Source organism: Telmatherina bonti (genome assembly GCF_933228915.1).
Source record: "Telmatherina bonti genome assembly, chromosome: 24".
Taxonomy (NCBI): domain Eukaryota; kingdom Metazoa; phylum Chordata; class Actinopteri; order Atheriniformes; family Telmatherinidae; genus Telmatherina; species Telmatherina bonti.
The window spans coordinates 27564424-27580856 of NC_136633.1; the positions used below are offsets into that span (position 1 = coordinate 27564424).

At 45.0% G+C, this 16433-nt stretch overlaps 1 protein-coding gene across 1 annotated transcript in view; it reads left to right on the plus strand.

Annotated features, from left to right (window-relative positions):
• The window catches only part of LOC306773826 (aryl hydrocarbon receptor-like), a 53361-nt gene that overhangs the window by 14910 nt on the left and 22018 nt on the right, over positions 1 to 16433 (plus strand). Inside the window, exon 3 of the mRNA XM_079263752.1 lies at positions 9868 to 9959. Coding sequence (XP_079119878.1) covers positions 9868 to 9959 — 92 coding nt within the window. The remainder of the gene's footprint in view (positions 1 to 9867; positions 9960 to 16433) is intronic.

A 16433-nucleotide genomic window follows, 5' to 3' on the forward strand; every position in this document is an offset into this window, starting at 1 on the left:
CCCTGCCCAGGGTCGCAACCAGGCACCAGAGCAAGTACCTGCCCGCAGCGGCAGGTCCAGGTCAGCCCAGCCCCCCCCCCCCCCCCCCCCGGCACAAGCCGACCCCCCACCCCCAAGAGACAAGGGACAACCCCGGGCACCGGAGCCCGGGACCCCGCCCAGCCCACCCCACGGCGGCACAGGCGCCCGTTACGGAGTCAAGCCCGTCCAACTCCTCACCCACCAGCGACCTCGCCCCGCCGCTGCGCGGCAACTCCAGCCGCTGGCCCATCCAGGTCCACAGTAGGGCTAGAAACCTAGCAACCCCAGCAGTGGAGCAGTCAAAATACCCCCCCCAGGAGCCCACCACAGACCCACAGCCTCCAGAGACCCCCAACCGGCCACCAACCCCGAGCGCAATAAGGTCACATTCTCCCCCCATACTAAGTGATGGAGCTGATCACAGGGGACCAGAGGGAATAAAGTTCAGCCGACTGATCTCTTGAGGAGGCAGACATCATCTCGACACTGATGTGATCTAATAAGAGATTTCTGAACTGCTGGATACACAGACTTTGTTTGCTTTTCCAGTTTAGAAGGATAGTTTTCTTTGCGATACATAAACTGGTGAGGATTAAGTTTGCAGAATTAAATTCTGTTAATTTCACCAAAGTGACCCAGTGGGCCCAGTTTGGGGTTTGTAGGGATGTTACATTTGAACCAGTCTGACAGATCTTTACATACCTGAAACCAGAATTCCTGGACAGGTGGGCAAGACCACAAAGCATGGTAGTAGCTGTCAGTCGTGTTGCCAGTGCAGTGTGGACAGATGTTTGATTGTGACAGACCCATCCTGAACATCCTGTGTCCTGTATAATGACTTCTATGCAGAATTTTAAATTCTATTAGTTGCATGTTTGAATTCTTAGTCATTGTAAATGTATTTGAACAGATCTGTGACCATTCATTTTGGTCAAAGTTACTGGATAAGTCTGCTTCCCATTTAGAAGTTGGGAGACATATGGAATCGTCTAGCTTTGATAGTAATCTATATATTTTGGAAAACAGTTTCGGGGCATTGAGATTTAAGAATTCTGCAGCCCTGATAGGTAGCTGCAAGTTTAATTGATCAGGGGTGTATTTCTTACCTATAATAGATTTAAGTTGGTGGTATTCTAAGAATTTTGTGCTGCTGATTTCATATCGTGAAGTAATTATATCAAAAGGGAGAAAGTTCCCGTTTTCTATTAAATGTTCTAACTGTTTTATTCCTTTATTCTTCCACTGAGGGAAGTTTATCATTTTCCGGTTTTGCTGGATGTCGGGATTGTTCCAAATAGGTGTAAGTTTGCATGGAATAAGCAAGGATTTGGTTAGTTTAAGAAATTCCCACCAGGCCATTAGTGAGGTGCTGATATTAATGCTTTTAAAGCATTTTTGGCGTTTGACAGCTGTGCTGATAAATGGCAGGTCTGAAATTGCCATATCCTCACACATAGCTTCTTCTATATTAAGCCATGGTTCATCTAGATAGCTAGGTTTAAGCCATTTAGAGATGTATTGTAGTCTATTGCTTATAAAGTAATTTTGGAAATTAGGCAAGTCTAAGCCACCGCTATCTTTAGTCTTCTGGAGTGTTTTTAGACTAATCCCTGGTGGTTTGTCTTTCCAGAGAAATCTAGTGACATGAGAGTCCAGCGATTTAAACCAGGTCGATGGAGGTTTAATGGGGATCATTGAAAACAGATAATTGATTTTAGGAAGAATCATCATTTTTATAGTGGCAACTCTTCCCATTAGTGATATGCGTAAAGATTTCCACCGTGTGAGATCGTCCTCAACTGTTTTTAGTAGAGGGACATAATTTAGCTTTATAAGGTCTGACAGTCTGGGTGAGATGTTTATTCCCAAGTATCTAATATCTCCTGACTGTAAAGCAGTGTCAGGAGTATTATGGAAGGAACAGTTGATGGGTAGAACGGTGGTTTTAGACCAATTAATGGAATATTCAGAAACTGATGAGAATTTATTGATGAGTGTGATTGTCTGACAGATGGATGATTGTGAATTTAGAAGGAAAAGTAATACATCATCAGCATAAAGACTGGTCTTATGCTCCATATTTCTACAGTTAATGCCTTTAATGTCTTTGTTTTGTCTAATGCTAGCTGCTAAGGGTTCAATAAAGATTGCAAAAAGTGAGGAGGAGAGTGGACAGCCTTGTCTGGTGCCTCTCTGCAAACTGAAGCTGTGAGAAGTTTGATCATTTGTCCTGACGCATGCATTTGGATTGCTATACAGTATCTTTATCCAGTCGATAAACGATGAGCCAAACCCCAATTTTCTTAATGTTGCAAATAAGAATTTCCAGTTCACCCTGTCAAATGCTTTTTCAGCATCTAGAGAGATTATTGTAGTTTCCAGGTTATGTATGGTGGCATAATCAATTAGATTTATTAGTCTGCGCGTATTAGTGGTGGAATGTCGTCCCTTGATAAATCCTGTTTGATCAGGATGTATGATAAGTGGGGTTATTTTTTCTAGTCTTGTAGCAAGCACTTTACTGATCATTTTAAGATCTACGTTCATTAGTGATATTGGACGATAACTAGATGGGAGTTTGGGGTCTTTTCCTGGTTTTAGTATTACTGTAATACTAGCCAAATTCATGTTTTGAGATATTTGGCCTTTTTCCTTAATTTCTGAAACCATTTTATAAAAAGTGGGAGCTAGTATAGACCAAAATTCTTTATAATATTCAACTGGAAAAGCGTATGGTCCTGGAGCTTTATTGCTGGGCATGTGTTTTAAAGCTTCATGTAGTTCCCCTACTGAAATGGGTGCGTCCAAAACCATTTCCTGATCCTGTTGTAACTTTGGAAGATTGAGGTAGCTGAGAAATTCCTCAATGCTGTTGTCTGATGGATCTGTTTCTGTGGAATATAATGTTTTATAGAAATCCCTAAACGTGTCATTTATTCCATCAAGGTCATGAAGGATATTTCCTCTTGAATCTTTAACAGAGGAGATGGTTGTTTTCTCCTTGTTTGCTTTTAAGTGAATTGTGAGAAATCTTCCAGATTTGTTGCTATGTTCAAAATTATCTAAGCGAAGTCTTTGTAGCAAAAACTGGGTTTTTTGGTTAATTATTTCATTCAGCTCTAGTTTAGCCTTTCTTATGTGATTCAGAACTTGCTCTTCTGGAGAAGCCTTGTAGGCATCTTCTAGTGATTTTATTTTAAGCTCTAGTTCAGATATTTTTGAACTCTCCTTCTTTTTCTTATGTGATGAAAATGAAATTATTTTCCCTCTCATGACTGCTTTTCCTGCCTCCCAAAGAACACATGCTGATGTTCCTGGTATGTCATTTTTTTCTATATACAAAGACCACTCCCGTTTGAAGTAACTGATAAAATCAGGATCTTTAAGTAATGATGTATTAAATCTCCATTTGCTATAAGATGGTTTAGTTTTCTTATTAATTAGGGTAAATGATACTGGTGCGTGATCACTGATAGTGATGGAATGGATTTTAGTTTCTGAGATACTGTTCATCATAGAGCTGTTAGTGAGGAAGTCGTCTATTCTGGAGTATGAGTGGTGGACAGATGAAAAGTAAGTGTACTCTCTAGCAGTGAGGTGTTGTGAGCGCCAGACATCACAAAGACCAAAATCCTCCATATATTGTTTAACAACTCTTGTTGACTGCCAGACCCTGTGTTTCCCTGCTCCGCCCCCCTTGTCCATCCCAGAGTTTAAGGTCATGTTGAGGTCGCCCCCAATGATAAGTGTATTATCAAGGTGATCATATAGTAAGGAGAAGAAGGAGTGAAAAAAGGAGGGGTCATCAGTGTTTGGGCCATAAATATTTGCGATGCATAACTTCATGTTTTGGATAGATAATGTCATTATTATGAATCTTCCGTCTGGGTCTAAAATTATATTATTAGCAGTAAAATTAATTTTCCTGTTTATCAGAATGGCTACTCCTCTTTGTCTAGAATTGAAGCAGGCTGAGCACACGTGAGGGAACTGTACTGTAGAGAGTACGTTAGCTGTTGTTTTTAATAAATGAGTCTCCTGTAGCAGGACAATGTCTGCCTGTAGATCATTCAATCTGCTAAACACCTTCAACCTCTTCTCCCTGGAACCAGCTCCCCGTATATTCCACGTAACAAACCTCAGGGTGGTCATGCTCAAGCTACTGAAGTGTTTCTATAAAAGTATGTGTGTGTTTGTGTGTGTGCAAGCCCACATTAATGCATGCATGCTGCGTGTAGATTGTGTGCGTATATAAGTTCATCTGTGTGTACAATGTTCCTATATGTCTGTCCACATGCTTTGACTGTGTGTGTGAGTTGGGGGTGAGTGTTGATGTGAGTAAACGTGCTCTGTGCTGTAGGTATATTGTGTGCATGACATTTTGTGTCTGTGTCATGTGGATGTACGTGTGTACCCTACATATTATTGTTGGTATGGCATAATAGAATGAAAGAGCAGCTAGAAAGGAAAGGAGTGAGAAAAGCAAACAACTACAACTACACATAAAAAGAAAGAAATAGCACAAACAAAAGAGCAAAAACAAAACCCTAAAAGGGAGGGAAAAAAGAGAGAAAAAAAAGGCGAAAAAACAAAAAACAAAACAAAACGAAAGCAACAACAACAGTAAATTTACAAAGACTGGCAGTAAATGTACAGTTCTGGATGACCATAATTAATGTGCTAATAGCAGATTAACATGTAAACTTAACAATGATTAGCTGTATGAGTGATAGATATTACCTGAGGTTAGTAGAGCCAGGGGGTGGTATTTTTGTAAAGCTGTCCATTGACGAACAATTTGTCCACGGCGATGACTGCACGGGATCCTTCGTCTCTGAGCTTCTTCCGGATGGGAAACAGGACCCTGCGTCTCTCCAGAATCTCTTTGGGAAACTGATTATTTACACTAAAATCGGTCCCGCGGAGTTCCGGACCTCGATCCCTCACCTGCTCTTTCTGCTTGTAGCTCACGAACTTAGCTACAATCGGTCTGGGTCTGCGGCTGTCCGGTCTTTTCCCACCTAAGCGATGAACTCTGTGAAATGAGATGTTCCTCACCGCGTCTTCGGGTAGCTTCAGCTTGGTTTGGATAAATGATCTGATTGTTTGCTCTGGATCCTCTTCTTGTTGCTCCGGGATTCCTGCGAAGACCAGGTTGTCCCTCATGCTGCGCGCCTGGAGATTGATCACCGTTTCCTTTATTTTTTTATTTTCCTCTGTGAGTCGGGTCATCCCCTCGTTGAGAGAAGTCACCGTCTCCCTGAGGCTGGCGTTCTCTGCGGCCAGAGACTCCACCTGCTTTTGGCTGAATTCCAGCGACTCCCGCAGCGACTGAAACTCCCGGTGGAGAACTTCCAACAGGCCCAGACGAGCGTCGAAGCTGGCGAGATTTTTGTCAATGGACATCAGGATGTCCGAGGTGTCGTCCCCGTTAGAGGACGTCGCTCCGGGCGAGTCTTCTTTCCGGCTTCTCTTGGAGGTTGAAGCGGATCTGGGCGCAGACGGAGTCGATGTTTGGCTTGTCTTGCCCATGACGATGCGGTTGAAACACTCGTCAATAAACTCCGACAAGCTGGTGAGATCCTCCTTGCTTTGCTCCAGAGTTTACCTTAAACAAGACTTTTTAATTGTTTGCTTCCAGAAACAGTTTTAAGATTATTGGCAAGAATATGATGTAAAATGAATATTTGTTTTAACGCGCCTTGACTAAATCTGCCGCCTCGCAAAATTTACATCACTGCCGCATCACTTACCTGCGCCTCTCTCACTTACCCTGCCCTGCCAATTTAGTATCTTTTTTTTATGGTAATCAGATTACCTGAAAATGAGATTATAATCAGAGTAATGATATTATTATTCAAATAATCAGATTACATAAATTCATTTCATAGTAATTATACTATTATCGAATTTTCCAAATAATCAGATTTTTATCAGAGAAATCAGTTTATTATCCGAATAAGTAGATTATTATCATAGTAATCGAATTATTATCTGAATAAGTAGATTATTATCATAGTAATCATATTATTATTTAATAATCTAAATAATGAGATTATCACAGCAATCAGATTATTAAATCATTCAGATTATTATCATGGTAATTAAATTTAATAATTATTTTATAGTAATCCGATTATTTGGAAAGTAATCCGATTATTTGGAAAATAATCGGATTACTATCAGAATAATCAGATTATAATTATTTTCAGTTTATTATAATAGAAATCAAAATTAGTATTTTTTTTCACAGTAATCAGATTATTTTCAAATGATCCGAATAATCAGATTATAATCAGAGCAATCAGATTATGTTCATATTAATCTGATCACACCACGTCCATCCTGGATTCACAACGCTGGTAAACACTTCGCGATCTATAAACTCCATCAAGGCCTCTGAGGTCCTAGATCAGGTCTATGGCGTCGCGCCAAACCCTTCAAACGAGAGCAAACTGTGGAACAAGCTCCCCACCCAGACCCCACTGTGGAGACTTCAGCTCTGCATGAGGACGGTGTCTCTGTTGGCATTTTCTTTTGTTTAATTATGGGTGCCAATGCTGTAAGCATTGAGGCACACATATTACTATCGCTTTGCGTTTATTCCGTTTCCGTCGCGATTTTCGGCGTGTATCTCCTCCTAGGGCGTTGCCAGCACCCCCACAAAAGTTACATCAAAACGTGCGTCTCGATCGGGAATAGTGTGCTATGACTTTTCTTCCACAAAAGTCTTACGGTTTTTACATAATTCGCAAAAAACTGCGAATTTTTGTTCCATAGGAATGAATGGGATTTGACTGAAAGGAGCGGCAGAAAATCCCAAAACCCAGCCTACTTTGGAGCTCTACAGCTCACCCATACTTTTACGTAGGAACATCATTCAAAGTTTAAACGGGTCACAACAAATGAAACTTTAACCAAATGAAAGGATATTGTCATATCTTGTACGGTTTTGACACTATCGCGAGTTACATTTTATGAAAAATCAGAGAAACGACCAAAATCCCTCTCCACTCTAAACGCACTCTAAAAAATTCAATTTCTGAAATTCTCAAACAAATGGCTCTCACGCCCAGAGTTTTCGTCGCACATGCACAAGCTTTACACCAAAACGTCGGGAATCAAGTTGGCTACAATCTAGATCTCGGTCCGAAATTGCTCAGATGCACGGTTTTTGAGTTACGGAGCTCCAAATGTCAGAAAGTCTACTTTTCCTCCCATTGAAGCCCCATTCAAATCTGACCGGACTGAAAAATAGCCAACATTTTTTAAACTCGCCACCATTTAAGTTCCTTTCACAATAGGGAAAAATAAATTACATTCCTGTGTTCCTGAAAGTCTTCTGGCGCTCACGGTTCAAGAATTATTTTGAAACGACTTTTCGTTTGCAAACAGCACTCAGTTGTTCGGGGGGTTCATTCATTTCCTATTAGTCTCTGTGCTCTGTGTCTGTGTCAGTTTGAGTGAGATGGCAGTTACAAAGTGTCCCCGTTGCCCTGACGATGTTAACGAGCAGGAAGCGGTTTGTGTGGACGATTGGAATCACGCACACACATGCCCATATACAGTAATATACAGTGGTTCAGAGGAACTAGATGCAATTATTGATCTATTCACACTGTTTATTGGTTTTTAATTGATATCACTCAATAACTGCTTTACATATAGTAAGTATCAGCAGACGCGCGCGTCAGCACGCCTCACTTCTTTTCTCTCTTGTCCTCTTTCAGAGGAACAGGATGCATTTAATGATAAAGACCCTTTTTATTGACGTGCTCATTTGGTTTTTAAAGAATTTCACTTATTAACTGCGGTCAGTAGAAAGTTACAGACGCGCATCAACGCACTTCTTTTCTTTCTTTACAATCACATACACACACACACACACAAATACACACCAAAACTAAACTACACCCTTCCAAACATACATTAATGCCAAAGCACACCTACACTTCTCCATATACACAAATCTACCCGCCAACACACCCCTACACACAGACTCTCTCTCTCTCTCTCTCTCGCACACACACACATACACACTGTATATCATACCTGTGTCCCTATCAGTCTGTTCAAAGCTCATCCCTAACAGTCAGTCAGGCATTTTTTGTCACAACTGCCACCAACCCTCCCAGTCTGTGTAAAATAGCTTCCACACACACACTGGGGGACGGTCAGCTTCATTGGCACCCATCAAAATTTCTTCAGAAATTTTCTAGTTTTCTGTTTGTTGTTTTAAAGTGACTTTAATCCCTTCAATGTCTTTTCATTTTAGTGATTAAAGGGATTTTTAATGAATTTCTTTTTCATAGGTTTTAGTGTTTTTGTAACTTTTATTTACTGTTTCTTGCTTTTGGATTGTTTTATTTATGCCTTCTGGTCTCCGCTAGGGCTGGGCGGTATATCGAGTATACTCCAGATATCGTGGCTAGTCCCCTGTGCGATATAGAAAATGCCTATATTCGTCATATTGGAGTATCCTGTTGTCACGCAGGTGTTTTTAGCTGTGGGGGGGTTTTCTCCCTCCTCCTCGACTCTGCACCGCTTTGCACAGAGAGTTAAAGCAAGCGCACCTCGTTACGTACATAACGTGAGCTACGTGCTACGTCATGAGAGGCAGCGTGGAACCACTGTTGCCAACTTGGCAACTTTCTCGCTAAATCTGGCGACTTTTTTTGTGGAAAGCGACAAATCTAGCGACTTTTACAGGAGTTATTGGAGACTTTCCTGGTGTTTTGGCAACTGACTTTAAAGCACATATTGTAAAGTTATTGTCAGAAGGAGAGTCTCTCCCCGTCCTAAAGCACTCAGTCGCTCCGGCTGCAGCCAGTCAGAGGAGCAGACCAAAGCATTAATTCAAGGCTGAGGTAAATATGGAGATATATATCGTATATCGTGACATGCCATAAAAATATCGGGATATTACTAAAAGGACATATCGCCCAGCCCTAGTTTCAGCAGAAGCTTCTTAGAAGCTTGTTGTTTTGTCAAAGTAACAGTTAATTACTAAAACTGTCATTTTCTTTCTTTTTACTTCATCTCTTTTCAACATTTATTCATTTTTCATGCTCTCTGCTGTGAAGCTGTACTGCTTTAATGTAAACACCAGACGTCCTGGCTGTGTGTGGGACGTCTTTGTCTTGTCAACCCAACATCATCACATATGACACAAACAGTTTCTGACACATTTGAGTTTTTAAAACTCACCTTAAAAGCCATTTTTATTCCTTGGCCTTAAACCCAACGTAAGACAGTTTCCAGTCAGTGTGCTATAGTTTTTTTTTTTTATAATTGGTTTTACTTACTATTTATTCAATTTGTTTTATTGTTTTAATTCCGTATTCCTTGTATGACCTGTTGTTTTATTGTGTTATTTATTTGCATTTGAACTGTTTTATTCTGTTTTATTTTGGTTGATTCTGTACAGCACTTTGTTTCCACTCTGGTTGTTTTAAAGGTTTTATAAATAAAGTTGAGTTGAGACCGTCTGATTCTTGTCTTTTGTCCTTGTATGGACACCAGGAAGCAGATTACCCTGTAAGGAATGACTAAAGACTTTTCCTGAGTCGGGTGTGAAAGGGTTAACCTCTGCAGATTGGTAAACCTGTTTAACATGTGTCATGTATTGTGAACAGAGTGGATTGGATGAAAAGACGCGTGTTTCCTTGGTTTTCCTTCCGGATCGGATCGCTTGTTTCATACATGATCCCACATGGAAGTCCAGATGTTTGGGATGAATTAAACCTGCCGTTTAACTCTGTAATTAAGTGTAAACTAAGTTTTAGCATCCTGCAGGAAAGCAGTGACCTGATGGCGACTGTAACTTCCTGTTTCCTGTTTCTGCAGTGGCGCTGAAGAAGCAGTCCCTGGATGGGAAGGCCGACGGCGCGACTGGATGTGCAGATGGTGGGATAGCTGAGGGCGAGCTGCTGCTGCAGGTCGGTGGAATCCTTCTCTTCCTGCAGACTATTGATACATAACTGTTTTCGTTATTCATCATTCACAGGATGCAGGTCCTGTTTTTAGGTTATCTTCTGAACCCCCCCCCCCCCCCTCCTTCCTCTGAGGTTTATTTCTGACTTTCCTTCGTGTCTTTGTTTCCTCTCTGATGGAGGGGGAGGCGCTGCACAGCAGGACACGAGCACAGCTTCGCTTATTTTCCTGGATTTGGAGACATTTCCCTTTTAGCGTTTTACCGACCCGACACAGAGGCTGCGCATCAATCTGAGTAGATTTACAATAAAACAGCACAACGCTCTGCGTTCACCATTAACACACAGTAGACACAGAGTAGAGACACAGTAGGTGAACCATGCTGGTGGAGGTTTCACAGCTTAAAAACAAATCTCGAATGTCTGCTGGATAATCAGTTGGAGATTCGTGAAGACATCATCGTACGCCACGTGATGCTCCGCCCTCTGTGTATGTGCGTTTTGTATTGGAGTATTACTTCCTCACCATGACAACACCGGGAGGTTTACTGGTTTAGCTCGCCATATTAACCTCGACTAAACGTAATCTTTGGTTTTCTGTTCCACAGATTAGTTGCTATGGAAACGTATGCTGTGAACAACCCATTAGGGGGTTAGGATTAGGTTTTTTTGAGGCTCTGCCCAACTCGTCTCTAACTTATGCCTCTTTTCCATTTGTATCAGCTTGTCTCAACTTAACTTGCCTCAACTCGTCTGAGCTTGGTCCTGTTTCTTTTCCATTACAGTTTAGCACCAGGTCTGAAAGGGGCGGGGTTTGTGTGAAATCACTGTGATGTCAGTGTTGTGCACAACAAGCTCTATAACAAAGTGGGACCTAGAGGCTCGCTGGTTGCTGACCATAAACCGTATCCATCTGTTGGAACCACTTCCTGTCTCGTCTGTTTGATCCACTCCGACCATTGTGGTCCTTGACCTGCCGATAGTCACTTTGGAGCTTTTTCAGCTCTCGACACTCCTGGAAACTCTGTTGCTACCCGTAGCCATTGAGTCGGAAAGCTCTTGATAGATGATTTTCATTTGGTGTCGCTCCATCTGGTTCCCTCTGTATCCTTTCCTCAGCAACCAAGCAAAGAAACGTCTCCACCTGTGTTGGACCTGTGTTGGACCATGGAACAGACTTTTGTTGTGCCATTGCTTGTTATGTAATGTAAACAACTTGCGATTTGGAGTCGCTCTTCCAGTGATATCACTCCCTGACCTCTGATTGGCCGCGCCCCTGACCAATAGCGACATGCACTCTGACGACGTCACACAGAACCCAATTCACCTCGCTTAGAACCTGGGCTGAGAAATTACAAAAAAAGTACCAGTAAACGGGTCCAAAAGCCGAGTGGAAAATCCTACAAACCGAGCCAAGGCGAGTTAAGTTGAGACGAGCTGATACTGATGGAAAAGGGCTAATAGTGACTTGTGGAAGGTTACATGATCAGATTGATTTAGAACCACTTCAGGAAATCACTTGTTTTTTTTTTTTATTTCAGTTATTATCCTTCCGTTTATAAGCTTCTTTTCCTGAAAGAGAAGCGGTTTGTCGCGCAACGTCACCGCTGATTGACAGGCTGGTTGTGTTAGCCGCCATCTCCATGTCAGCTAACTCCACTCAACTCAACTCAACTTTATTTACAAAGCCCTTTAAAACAACCAGAGTCCAAACAAAGTGCTGTACACAATCGGCCAAAATAAAAACAGAATAAAACAGTTCAAATGCAAATAAATAACACAATAAAACAACAGGTCATACAAGGAATATGGAATTAAAACAATAAAAAAAACAAAATAAATATTAAGTAAAAACCAATAATAAAAATAAACTAAAGCACACTGACCGGAAACTGTCTTACGTTGGGTTAAAGGCCAAGGAATAAAAATGGCTTTTAAGATGAGTTTTAAAAATGGACTTGGATCCGAGTCATCCGAGACCGGCTGTGATGAGCCGGATGAGCTGGCGTCCTGGTTGATGGTCATCGTGAGTCCCTCTACGGGGATTCGGGGTGTCTTGTGCCCCTCAGCTGCAGATTGGCTGTGAAATTGATCCTCCAGCCGACCCCACAGCGATATGGATGATGATCACTAACTTGCAGATGAATTATAAATTCTTTCCACTCTTCAGAATGGTTTGATGGGTTTTTGCTTGAACCCGGGTACGCCTGGAGGTGGATCTGTCTGTCTCGGAGCAAAGTACTCCTGAGATGGATGTGGAGAAATGGCAACCTGTCCCTACAGCTGCTAGTTAAAGAAATTTACACCGTCCATCCATCCATCCATCCATCTTCTGCCGCTTATCCGGGGCCGGGTCGCGGGGGCAGCAGCCTAAGCAGGGAAGCCCAGACTTCCCTCTCCCCAGCCACATTTGCCAACTCTGCGGGGGGGATCCCGAGGCGTTCCCAGGCCAGCCGAGAGATGTAATCCCTCCAGCGTGTCCTGGGTCTTCCCTGGGGTCTCCACCCACAGGGACGTGCCTGGAACACCTCACCAGGGAGGTCCAGGAGGCATCCTGACCAGATGCCCGAGCCACCTCAACTGGTTCCTCTCGATGCGAAGGAGCAGCGGCTCTACTCTGAGCCCCTCCCGGATGACTGAGCTCCTCACCCTATCTCTAAGGGAGAGCCCGGCCACCCTGCGGAGGAAACCCATTTCAGCCGCCTGTATACGAGATCTCGTTCTTTCGGTCACGACCCACAGCTCATGACCATAGGTGAGGGTAGGAACGTAGATCGACTGGTAAATCGAGAGCTTCGCCTTCTGGCTCAGCTCCTTCTTCACCACGACAGACCGGCGCAGAGCCCGCATTACTGCAGACGCCGCACCGATCCGTCTGTCGATCTCGCGCTCCATCCTTCCCTCACTCGTGAACAAGACCCCGAGATATTTAAACTCCTCCACTTGAGGCAGGACCTGACTCCCGACCCGGAGAGGGCAATCCACCATATTCCGGCTGAGGACCATGGTCTCAGATTTGGAGGTGCTGATTCTCATCCCAGCCGCTTCACACTCGGCCGCGAATTGCTCAAGCGAGAGCTGGAGATCACGACCAGATGAAGCCAACAGGACCACGTCATCCGCAAAAAGCAGGGACCCAATCCTGAGGCCACCAAGTCGGATCCCCTCAACACCTCGGCTGCGCCTAGAAATTCTGTCCATATAAGTTATGAACAGAATCGGTGATAAAGGGCAGCCTTGGCGGAGTCCAACCCTCACTGGAAACGAATCTGACTTACTACCGGCAATGCGGACCAAGCTCTGACACCTGTCGTACAGGGACCGGACAGCTCGTACAAGGGGGTCCGGTACCCCATACTCCCGGAGTACCCCCCACAGGAGCCCCCGGGGGACACGGTCGAATGCCTTCTCCAGGTCCACAAAGCACATGTAGACTGGTTGGGCAAACTCCCATGCCCCCTCCAGGACCCCAGAGAGGGTATAGAGCTGGTCCACTGTTCCGCGACCAGGACGAAAACCACACTGCTCCTCCTCAATCCGGGATTCGACTATCCGGTGGACCCTCCTCTCCAGGACCCCTGAATAGACCTTACCAGGGAGGCTGAGGAGTGTGATTCCCCTGTAATTGGAACACACCCTCCGGTCCCCCTTCTTAAAAAGGGGGACCACCACCCCAGTCTGCCAATCCAGCGGTACTGTCCCCGATGTCCACGCGATGCTGCAGAGGCGTGTCAGCCAGGACAGCCCCACAGCATCCAGAGCCTTAAGGAACTCCGGGCGGATCTCATCCACCCCCGGGGCCTTACCGCCAGCTTTTTGACCACCTCAGCGACTTCAGCCCCAGAGATAGGAGAGTCCACCCCTGAGTCCACCAGCTCTGCTCCCTCATGGGAAGACGTGTTGGTAGGATTGAGGAGGTCTTCGAAGTATTCCCTCCACCGACCCACAACATCCCGAGTTGAGGTCAGCAGCTCCCCACCTCCACTGTACACAGTATTGATGGAGCACTGCTTCCCCCTCCTGAGCCGCCGGATGGTGGACCAGAATCTCCTCGAAGCCGTCCGGAAGTCTTTCTCCATGGCCTCGCCAAACTCCTCCCATGCCCGAGTTTTTGCCTCGGCAACAGCCGAAGCCGCATGCCGCTTAGCCCGTCGGTACCCATCAGCTGCCTCCAGAGTCCCACAGGCCAAGAAGGCCCGATAGGACTCCTTCTTCAGCTTGACGGCATCCCTCACTGCTGGTGTCCACCAACGACTCCTGGGATTACCGCCACGACAGGCACCAACGACCTTACAGCCACAGCTCCGGCCGGCCGCCTCAGCAATAGAGGCACAGAACACAGCCCATTCGGACTCAATGTCCCCCGCCTCACTCGGGACATGTTCGAAGCTCTGCTGAAGGTGGGAGTTGAAGCTCACTCTGACAGGGGACTCAGCCAGACGTTCCCAGCAGACCCTCACAACACGTTTGGGCCTGCCAGCTCTGACCGGCTTCCTCCCCCACCACCTGAGCCAACTCACCACCAGGTGGTGATCAGTTGACAGCTCCGCCCCCCTCTTCACCCGAGTGTCCAAGGCATGTGGCCGCAGGTCCGACGATACGACTACAAAGTCAAAGTCGATCATCGAACTGCGGCCCAGGGAATCCTGATGCCAGGTGTACATATGGACACTCTTATGCTGGAACATGGTGTTCGTTATAGACAATCCATGACGAGCACAGAAGTCCAATAACAAAACACCATTTGGGTTCAGAGGGGGGGGGGGCATGCCTCCCAATCACTCCCCTCCAGGTCTCACTGTCATTGCCCACGTGAGCATTGAAGTCCCCCAGCAGAACAATGGAGTCCCCAGAAGGAGCACCCTCCAGCACTCCCTCCAAGGACTCCAGAAAGGGTGGGTACTCTGAACTGCTGTTCGGTGCATAAGCACAGACAACAGTCAGGACCCGTCCCCCCACCCGGAGGCGGAGGGAAACTACCCTTTCATCCACCGGGGTAAACCCCAACATGCAGGCACCAAGCTGGGGGCTGATGAGAATGCCCACACCTGCTCGGCGCCTCTCACCATGAGCAACTCCAGAGTGGAAGAAGGTCCAGCCCCTCTCGAGGGTACTGGTTCCAGAGCCCAAGCCATGCGTCGAGGTGAGTCCAACTATGTCTAGTCGGAACCGCTCAACCTCGCGCACAAGCTCAGGCTCCTTCCACACCAGAGAGGTGACGTTCCACGTCCCTAGAGCCAGCTTCTGCAGCCGGGGATCGGACCGCCAGGGTCCCCACCCCTTGCTGCCGCCCAGCTCACATTGCACCCGACCCCTACGGCTCCTCCCGCAGATGGTGAGCCCACGGGAGGTGGTCAGTGATAATTCTAATGACAACTGGCTGCATTATTTTTGTATAAACCAACACGTAGTTCGGTGAGTTAAATCACTGTAATTTCACTCCGTTACAAGGCGTGGCCATAGCAACGCGTTGATCAATTGACGCAGATCAGCAGCTGTTGAAAGGTGAATGAGAGAAACATGCTGTAGCCGGTTGTATAGCGTAAAAACTACATGGAGGCCAACATGAAATAGTTCCTTTACTTTATACATTCAGCAAGTTTTGTTAAAAAAGAAATAAAAATTTGTTACAAAATGTTTACTGTGTGCGATCGTGATGGTATAAACCGATTAAACAACTCTGATCCGAGCATCCGGTGTCTGTTGTGGTGTTATAGACTCTGCGTGGTGCATTTTAACCGTTTAATGCACGGCTCCTCGTTGTTTAATTTTGACTTAATCAAGTCAAACAGAAATTATGCATTTAAGGGAAGAAAATAAAAGGCAGGAGGTCTGAAGTTGGATTGGAGGGAGCAAAAACTTGACATGGACAAAGCTGAGGATCTAAGAAGGACCACAGACCAGTCGGTCTGACCTCCACGGAAATAAATGACTGAACACCAAAGATCTGATCGTTTTGGCTGATTCCGATCAGATAATTCAGCTGATCGTGTAAACATGATCTCATGGTGAAGATGAGAATGGTAAGAATGAATCGCTAATGGTAAATCAACAAAACCAGAGGAAAATACTCGCTTGTTTCCTCAGAGCGTCTTCATTCTGACGTGATCAATCACATGATCAACACAGCTTCAGTTAATCCTGTCAGAACTGAAGTTCAATGAAATCAGAATGAAAATCTCTCCAAAGACAGCCCTTCTGTTGTTTTCATGCGAGCTACTTCCGCTTTCCGCTTCCCGAACTCCTCTTAATATGACTTAGAAGCGTGTAAACAACCAATCACAGCAGGCAGAGCTTCCACTGGGCGGGGCTTTAGAGGGCGGGGCTAAACACAGCAGAGAGGGACAGGAACGGAAGAGGTCTTACTTTTTATTGTAAATCCGTTTTGAAACGTGAAGATGCCGTGTGTCAGCTGATGGGGACTGCACATAGACTTGGGCGGGGCTTAAAGGGAAGGGACATTTTTCCAGTTTATTCTGT